Source organism: Amblyomma mixtum, chromosome 10 (genome assembly GCF_055824585.1).
Source record: "Amblyomma mixtum isolate Tamu chromosome 10, ASM5582458v1, whole genome shotgun sequence".
Taxonomy (NCBI): Eukaryota; Metazoa; Arthropoda; class Arachnida; order Ixodida; family Ixodidae; genus Amblyomma; species Amblyomma mixtum.
Window position 1 is genome coordinate 142,726,060 of NC_143021.1, and position 9,921 is coordinate 142,735,980.

The following is a 9,921-nucleotide window of genomic DNA, read 5'->3' on the forward strand; positions in this document are numbered from 1 at the left end:
ACTGCTCGTTGCACCGAATTATTTGAAGCATATACACATTGATAACCCTCCACGACTCGCCATGCAGTCGAAAGTCACAACATATCAGACGCTCTTCTATGTCAACCTGGTACTTAAAGTCAGAAATAGGTAGACTCTTCTTTAAGAAAGCAACCTGCCGAAAGACCCACTGAGTGCGACACACAGACGTTGTAATCTGTTAGCAAAAGGTCGCAGGGCTATCTCTGTATCCACTTCACTTTCGATCTTAGTTTCTTGAATAGCGACAATGTCTAGCCGATTGCCCCAAAGCAATCGGCGTAACTGTACCTGTTTCTGCCTTGAACGGAGTCCACATATGTTGAGTGTTGCGACAGTCAACTGCTGGTTAGACGCCACGGTGGCTAACTGGAGCTTCAATCAGGCATCCACGGTGTCTGGGGGCATCACTCCGGAAGGTGAGACCTCCCTAGAGTTGACGCCCTTTCTCCTTGATCTGGAGCGCCGAGGAGGTTTCTTATTATTTGACTTTCGACGGCGGGACTTGTGCTTGGCGGGGACACTTTCATCCTCAGTGTGAGCACGGATGCATTTATTCTACCGTTGAACAACAGTTACAAACAAAGGGCTTGAAATACAGACGGCGACGTCTCCGCTCGCGGCCGAAGGCTCTCTCTCTCCGCCTCGGCACTCCGAGAGGGAACGCGCGGAGCCAATCAGGGTTGCCAGGCCACTTATGAGTTTGGCTGTTCCGGGCCGGCGGTGAGACGGGCGTTGGGCTTCGGCTGCTGGTGCTCGACACACGTTGACTCTGGCTTTCGGTGAAGTGGCTTGCGGCTTCGAATGGGCGGGCTACACCGAGGTTCGGGACGTCGACTGCGCCATATGTGAGCACGGATGCATTTATTCTACCGTTGAACAACAGTTACAAACAAAGGGCTTGAAATACCGACGGCGGCGTCTCCGCTCGCGGCCGAAGGCTCTCTCTCTCCGCCTCGGCACTCCGAGAGGGAACGCGCGGAGCCAGTCAGGGTTGCCAGGCCACTTATGAGTTTGGCTGTTCCGGGCGGCGAGTGGCTTGGATCTCACATCAGAGGAGGCAGAACTCGGAGACACACCGCGCTTCGAGGCCGCACTTAAAATTTGCTCATCGGCATCACAGTTGCCGTCGGGGAGTGAAGTGCCAGGTTGGCACTCTGTTACCTGTGTGGCACATCCGGCAGGAGCCTCAGAAGATGTAGCAGTGCAGACACTCGGTGCCGGAGCCACACCGTCGTCCTTGTCTTCCTCTGGCCCACGCACAGCACAGGCACGTACGCCAAGAGTGCCATCACTGACACTATACATATAGCTGGAGCCTGCTCCGCCAGGCATCGACGCTCATCATCTGCAGACAGCTGCTCCATCTGTGAAGGCTGGGTAGGCTCATGCTGCACAGCAGGAACGGGGCCAGACAGCGGGTCAGTAGTCGCTGAGCCAATGGGCGCAACGGCTGGCGTGCCACCAGCAGCATCCAAAACTTCTGTTGCGTCCATCAAGTGCTCCTGCAATGCATCGTCCATGGCACGGGTGCCACCGCGTAGCTTATCAGCATACGACACTACGCACTCCTCTGTAGTATGGCCGAAACGCCGACAATCATCACACCGAGGAGTGCGGCAATGACGGCGTATATGGCCAACCTTGTGGCAAAGGAGACACAGTGGTGGCCCTCCTGGCACTAAAACCAGACATTGGACACCGAAAATTGTCAAAATGTGAGGCACGTCATTGACAGTGACGCCATCAGCAAGAGTCAAGGCAACGTCTCGATTCAAGGTGCGCATGCCCTCCATTTCTAGAACCCTCCAGTGCTCCACTGTGATGGACGTAATCGTTCCGCAAGCGCGAAGGGCATCCCGAATGTAAAAATCTTCAAGATGTTCAGGGAGCCAAAGTATCTTGAGCTTTACTGTCTTCGGTTCCGGGTCAATCACTAGGCAACGGCGGTTTTATGCGAAGCATACTACTTTAGCTACCACTTCAGCCCTTCACCGTGGTTATGCGCTTCCAAATCACGTGATACATGACGTCACACCACGTGACACGATGACGTCACGACAGTGGAGAAACGGGGGCCCACCTCGCGCCGTCGCTGTGGTTGTGCGCCTCCAAATCACGTGATACATGACGTCACACCACGTGACGCGATGACGTCACGACAGTGGAGAAACGGGGGCCCACCTCGCGCCGTCGCTGTGGTTGTGCGCCTCCAAATTACGCAACACGATGATGCTTCGCATTCTCCAGGCTTAACCAAGTTAAGCCTTAGTCATTTTTTTTCACTTGTAACTCCTGAGTGCTCACGAGCTTGCTTTCGCTAACGCTGTCTTGCATGTTATCATCCATACGTGAGACATCTGAAACTGTCCGATAGAGCTGATGTCACAGAGGTCAACGACACCCCGTAAGGCATCTCTGAAGTCCTGGGCACGATAGGGACGGCCAGCAAGGTCCGCATGCAGAAATACGGAGTTAAAAACCAGCTTACTAGCAGGCAGACGGGGAAGAACAGTATGGTAAGTATTACTGGCAGCAGAAGCCACAACAGTACCTCGGCCTAGGGCCGATTTATCCATTTCTGCGGAGAGCATCAAAAACGCGACCGTTCGGAACGCCGTCTTCGTCTTTCTCCCCGGCCACAGAACAGCGCGGAGTGATACACCTCTCTTAGTTTGTTTTGCGAACTACTTCCGTAGCCATTGGCAATCAGCTGATGACGGGACCGTAGCGTTAGTAGCGTTCCCTCGCGGTACAAAGCGAAATTTAATAATGCATGAATCACTCTAAAGCGCTTTAAATCCAAATCTTGCACACTATAAAATGCTTATAAAGGTGTACTAAGTGTATTATAAAATTCAACAAACCTCGTTTGTCTAATTGCACACGCAATGCACTTGGTGGAGCGACACACAAATGAAAAGTGAACCGGCGGTTGGCTCACGTGACCCGTTCTTTTTAGACCGCCCAAGAAGCCCATGAGGTGGCGCCGAAGTGATGATAAAGCAGGGAATATGTCCAGATAACCCAATGAAGTTGGAGGCGTGACGAGGGTGGGATTTTGTCTTGCTACCATTGGTTCACTCATCTGAGGGCGTCGCCAGAGCTCGGGAAGATTCCGAGTTTCAGCAAATTCGGGCCTTCCAGCATAGCACCCCAGCATTAGTTTTTGTGGGAAGTATGTATTTTAGACGGTCTGTAACACCAGTGATTTCAGCTATTTTTTTTTTTCAATATATAAATTGCATGATAATGCCATGACATACTGGCAGAAAATATACATTTGTAAGAGGTCGCCGGAAAATCTGACACCACTTGATCCACATCACAGGGAAAATAATAGCGAGTATCATCCATGACTTTTTTCCCCCTTTTCCCTTTTTTTCAACAAATTAGAACGAGCAATGCATCAGTTACTGGCTATCAAGGTCAGCTTTGGTCTTAATAACGATGGCAACTGCAACGCTGGTCTTTCGAACCAGAACTTTTCCGTTCACGTACCAGACAAAACATAGCCTTTTTCCTTTGCCTTATTCTTCGCGTCCCTAAGAAGTTCTCTGTGGTAGCGAGTTAGGTTTTCTTGAATGAAAACGTTTGATTCACTGTCTTTCAGCGCGTTCCTTTTCTGAAGCCAAGTGTCCTTTGTCGCTGCTTGGTAAACCGGATAATAATTCCGGGGATTTTATCTCTCCTGGCTAGCAGGCGGTGAGCTGATGCTATGTCAGCGTCAGTGAGCTGAGGGACTTGAAGCGTGTCGGCAATCTGATTCAGAGATGATAACAGGTTTTCGCCCGCGACAACAGGGACACCATGTACTTGCAGATTAAGCCGCCTACTGCGAAATTCGAGGTCATTTATTTGTTGCTCAAGATCAACTTGTACTGTAGCACGAGCTAAGTCCTTCTCTTCCAATTCTGCCACCCGCTCTCTGAGCACCTTTATTTCTGCGTCCTGTCTTCTTATCTTCTGCTCAAATTCATCGAATTTTCCTGACATGAACTGAACAGATTTTTCCATGTCACTGATCTTTTCAACAAGTGCAGGCAAGCTTTCGAGCTTTTGATTAATGGCCATGAGAACATCGGTTTCAACTTCGCTTTGAACGCGTGTCGCAGCGATTCTGCATGTTGGGCATCTCCAATTAGCCTTGGCCGTTTCGGTTTTTCCCTTAAAGGATTTCTCGGTTACGCCAGCGCACTTGCCAAAGTGGTACTCGCTCGAGCATTCTGAGCATTGCAGTGACCCCGATCCTTCATCCAAGTCAATGGGCAACTGACATGAGAGGCAATTATAAGACATAGCTGAAAATCTTAGGAAAAAAAAAAGTACAGCGGCAACAACAACAAATCACGGAAGGAACAATTGCAGGGTGACACTATGGCAGGGGAAGCAGCAGCAACATTGTTCGCTAATTGTTGATAAGATAATAAGAGTGTTTTGTACACCAACTTGTAAAAAGCAGGATTCCTCGATAAGCAGGTGATCCCACGAGCTGCCGCCGCGTTTGTCTCCCTTCAGCGCTATTGTTTTTCTGTCTCAGATTACTCTTTGGTCATTAATCACATTTAACCTAATCCTTAATCTTGCGATAAGTGTTCATTGAACTGCGCCGAACACTTATGGATCCTTCATAAAGTTAACCGCCTATTTGCAAGAGGAATTCAGAGGCTTGGATTGAGAGCAGTTGGGATAAGAGTTTAGGAATAATTTAGTAATATAGATTCGCTGCTGACATTTCCTTGCTAAGTCACTCAGGTGATGCATTGCAAAGTATGATCAGTGACTCAGACAGGCAGAGAAGAACGGTGGGCCTGAAACTCTCGCAAGGAAACGAGTTTACAATTATTTTTAAGGCTCTGGAAGTGTTAAGGAAGTACGTTTGAGTTTGAGCGCATTTGGCCGGAGTGAAGTTTGCGGTGCTGTACTTTGTTTTGCCGTATCCGGTTCGCGATAGTGGAATGCCCATTACTTTCTTTTTCTTGGGCCCTCCGCACAACCGCACAGAAAGGGGTCAGTCAACCCAGCGGGAGAAAGGGGGGGGGGGGGCGAATGACGGGGGATTACGGGAGACGTTAAACTCCCCTCATGGACGGAGTCGTTAGGCCGCATCACAGTGCATGGGCTTTTGTGCCATGTCTGCAGCGGCGTGCTTTGACATATTGTCACGCTAGCTGCAGGCATGAGGAGCGACGATGCTTAACAGATGAGTTGAAGTGGCTTTCCTGGAGCTTGGGTCAACCGGACGTTGAAGTAATCTGCGTCATGGGAAAGTGAGAGTGTTCGCGAAGCTCGCAGCAGAAAAGCAAAATCGTGATGGTGGAAAGTGTACATACGATATGTGTACGGTGTCGCGATGAGCTACCTTCTTTCCCCAATCATTGATTGGTTGTGTTTTCCTTTCCCCAATAAGTTATTGGGTGGATGTTTGTACAGTACCTGATTGGTTATTCCTCCCACCGAGGGCGGGGACATAGGATTTAAAACCCGCTGCTTCGGCAGGACCGAGGGCTGGTTTCGTCACATCGAGTCAGCCAAGTGTAAATATGTTTTCTCCTTGCTTGTGTCTTCCTTTGTGCTTTTAATTGTTATAAAAGTTTAACCTCTCCAGAAGTGTCCTCTTGCAATGTGATTGAGCAAATTCGAATCTGCAAGACGTCAAGAATCCTACAATTATCATCTTCAAGCCAATTTTCCTCTACGAGATCTTAAGAGAGGATTTCAACTGGCACAGCCGTAGAGGGGACATTTTAACTGCCGGTTCTCCCTGATCGTGAATATCCCATAAGGGAAAACTATATAGCGGCTGTATCTTACCGGGGCTAACCTATGGGGCAGGGACGTGGAAATTAACGAAAAGGGTTAAACTTAAATTGAGAACAGAGCGAGCTATGGAGATGAGGATGAAATGCGTAAGAGCAGAGCAAGTAATGCGAAGGCAAGATAACCGCTGGTCCTTACGGGTAACGGAGTGGATTCGAAGAGAAGGCAAATGTAGCAGGGGACGGCAGACAGTTAGGTGGGCGGATGAGATTAAGAAGCTTGCGGGGATACAGTGGCCACAACTGGCAAATGATAGGGTTAATTGGAGAGGCATGGGAGAGGCTTTTGCCCTGCAGTGGGCGTAGTCAAGCTAATGATGATGAAGGGACGGGAAGAGGGCAGGGTGGGTCAGGGAACAATCGTGGGGTGATGACGTCCTAGTCGAAATGACGAAAAAGAAATGGGCTTGGCCAGGCCACGCACTGCGAAGGCAGAATTATCGATGGTCGTTAACGGTAACGGACTGGACACCAAGAGAAGACAATCGTAGCACGGTGCGGCGGAAAGATAGAACGGTGGATGAGATAAAGCAGTTTGCGGGGATAAGCTGTGCGCAGTTAGCACATAACTGGGTTAATTGGAGATGCATTACGATGCGTTTGTCCAACAGTGGACGTAGGCTCATGATGATTATTTTACATTCCGCACGACGCCGTGACACTCGAGTGTTTTTTTTTCTTTGGCTTCATTTACGATTTTTCCTGTTTTCTTTTACTTTGTTTACGTAAGAACGCATCCTTGTGGCAGCTTTTTAAGGAGACTTAATCATCCTCTCAAGCTGAATTTTCATCTATTCTCTGGATGGATAAATGGTTTGGACGTGACGTCATCAGTTCCATGCTTGTACTGCAGGGATAGATCTTACAGCAGAGGGTAGGGGCAGAAGGCGATTTGAAGAAAACTCTTAGCTCGTCTCATGCCCAGGATTACTGTGCCAACATGTTTTTCAGGCAACCTTACACTCCAACTAGGCCGTTGTGGGTCACGCCCGGTTGACTAATCAGACGAATGAACGAGATCACGGCAGTGCGGACGCGTTGCTGTAAAACATGCATGGTGAATGATTACATTCCTCATGTCACGAGCCTGGGCGAGATCAGCAGGAAATCTGTTTCGTTATTTGAGCTGCGCGCCAAGGGCCTTTTATTTATTCCGCGACGCTTTTCTTGCAGGCCAGCTCCAGCCATACGAGGCTGCCACCATGCCAAAGCGGAAGCGCCCAGATGAAAGCGCTGCCGTCAAAACTGACGAAGCGGAGGTTCTGGCGCCCAAAAAGGTTCCAGAGTCCGATGAGGTTCCTGTGGAGGTGCCAGTTCCCGAGGAGGCTGATGTTCCCGAAAACAAAGTAGTACCCGAAGACGAGCAGGTGCCCGCTGATGTGGTGGTGCCTGCCGAAGTCGAGGCATCCCCAGGCACCGAGAAGCCCGCAGGCGTCGAGGAGCCCGCAGGCGTGGAGCAGCCCACAGGCGTCGAGCAGCCCGCAGGCGTCGAGCAGCCCACAGGCGTCGAGCAGCCCACAGGCGTCGAGCAGCCCACATGCGTCGAGGAACCCGCAGGTGACGAGGAGCGCGTAAACAAGGAAGTGCCCGAAGACGTGGAGGTGCCCGAAGAAGTTGAGGCGCCCAAGGCCCCGTCGCTGCCACTGGAAGAGATGGATGGAGTCTCCAGCTGGTACGGCGGTCTAAGTGTCGACCATCGTCGACCATGCACGAGCCGGGAAGGCCACCTGTGCCACATCGTAGACAATATTAAAGCTTGGAACAGTTTCTTCTGGGCCGCCGGGCTGGAACTACAAGAGGACGCTGCCTCCAAGCTCATCCTCGTTCCGACGATTGACGGCACATGTACGAGAAACCCCAACATGACGGAAAAGAAGCACCGAGCCGCGGCACTTTTATACCATCTGCTGACTAAGCACCGGTGCGTTGCGGAAGTCACCATCAACGATGAAATCCTCGCTGGCCATCAAGATATCGTGTGCCTCTCAATTCGCGACGCGCTGGAACTGAATAGGCTTACTTTGGACTTGAGGTCGCCGAGAGTCGTTGTCTCCGGCACCGTTGCAGCGACTATAATCTCCCTGACACGACTGACATCGCTCGACCTGTCCGTGGACTTGCACTGGCACTTGATTGCCGATCTTGCGCCACTCCTCGCGCAAACGACTACCTTGAAGACGCTTATAGCTTTGGAGGTCCGTGTGCACCCTGAGGCCTCCAAAACCTTCCTATCCAGGCTCTTCCAAAATAGGAGCATCCGAGACCTGTCACTCTCGTCAAGGATTCTTAACGGCGGCGCTATACCCTACGGCCCAGGCAACCCGCATATCGTTCTTGGAGCGTTCCTGCAGCAGAGTTCGTCCCTAAGATCGCTGTTTATAAAAGAGGCTAAGTATGGTCAAAGCGTGGACGTCTTGACTATCTGCGATGCCTTGGCTACTCACAAGGGGCTGGTTAGACTTAAGCTAGAGGTTAACACACTCAGGATGGAGTACGCCACGGCAATAAAGCAGCTTCTGCGCACCAACAAGACGCTCAGGCACTTCAGCTTCACGTGCAGCTACACCGACGATGACGACGAAGCATTTGAAGGATTTCGTAGGCATGTATGCCGAAGGTGCCACATTCTGCACTACAGTGACGATGACCATGTAATGCCCTGGATCTCTGCTGTGCTCGAAAATGACACCTCCATCACGGAGCTGGCATTCTCAATGTGCGGCTTTAGCCTCTTAGAGTGCCAGAAATTTTGTCGAGCGGTGACCGCGAACAAGTCGCTGAAGAAGATCATCCTCGAAAACCTCGGTCACCACAGATGGGAAATCTGCAAAACGCTCTCTGAATGTGGCCTGCAAGACAGAGTGGTTGTCAGTGGCCACTGCGCTGTGTACTACCCAGGCAGAGGCACCCGTCCGCTGGGCTGGCCCTCGTTCGCCGTGCCCCTCGGCCTGCTCCAGACCGCTGGGGACGGAGCGGCCGTGTCTAGTAACCTCACGCACGTCACGCTACGGGTGTACTCGATTTTGTGCTTTAATGGTGCGACAGAGCCAGCCACAACGCCCATCGTTCAGATGATCCAGAGCGCGACTAGCATCACACACCTGGCACTGTCTCTGGAATCGGAGTGCTGTAGCCGGTGCTGGAATGTGTGCGGACCCGCTATATGCGAAGCCGTGTGCCGAAATCCGAGCATCAGCAACATGACCTTAATCTTCTCTAGGCAGAACTCCTGTGACATGGCACCGCTGGTCAGCCTCCTGCACCGAAGTCGAGCCCTCCGTAATTTCACATTACACGCTCCCAGTCGCGAAGCTTTCACTTCGTTCATCACGGAGCTCTCAAAGGCGGAGCTTGCGGATAATTACACTCTGCTGCACATGAGCTGTTTTTACAATGGTGATGAGTGTATGACCGAGCGGCTGGCCATCCATGACATCCTACACAGGAACCGAGCCTTGGCAAAGCGCGCTGCTCGCTTCGTCACCGGCACCCGTGTGAAGCACACTGCGGAGGCCTTCGAGAGGATCTCCGCCTCTCCAGCCTTGGTAGACGAGCTTAAGGCCACGGCGTTCGTCGACGAAGCTCAAGCACAGCAACTGATTGCTCGGTGTGTGCTCGGACTGCAGGACTTCGCGGAGTTCATGCGCCTCGCAGGCGTAGTGCGTGACGGCATAGAGTGCAGCGCCAGGGATGACGGGATGACGCAACTGGGTGACCTGACCGAACCCTGTCTACGTCACATACGGCAGTTCTTGCTCTTGAGCGACGTGCTCCTTTCACCGGAGTAGAATGATGCCGCACTGAATGTTGTACACGTGTTCCTGTAAAAATTTGTGCTACGTCTGTGCATTGTCCAAAATATCATGATCACTTCGTTCTGCCTTGTGCTTCCATTTTTGTTCGTTAAGAGCGAAAGCTGTTTTAGTTATTTTAGCCACATAGGCATGCATTCTGCCATGGTATCACAGCGTCAGCCGTATGGCCTTAATTACTAAGCGAACTGAATGTACGTAGCATAATGAAGTGATTAAATTTTTTTGATAATTTAAATTCAATTTATTGGTCACCACCTGCCCTAGTTGGC

At 51.1% G+C, this 9,921-nt stretch overlaps 1 protein-coding gene across 1 annotated transcript; it reads left to right on the forward strand.

Annotated features, from left to right (window-relative positions):
- Positions 1-7,039: 7,039 nt before the first annotated feature.
- On the forward strand, positions 7,040-9,625 carry LOC149327157 (uncharacterized). Its single transcript, XM_089564801.1, has one exon. It carries the CDS (start codon positions 7,040-7,042, stop codon positions 9,623-9,625), a length of 2,586 nt encoding a protein of 861 aa, XP_089420927.1.
- Positions 9,626-9,921: the final 296 nt, after the last annotated feature.

Coding starts and splice junctions, on each gene's coding strand:
- LOC149327157 (XM_089564801.1), top strand. CDS start 7,040: ATGCCAAAGCGGAAGCGCCCAGATGAAAGCGCTGCCGTCAAAACTGAC.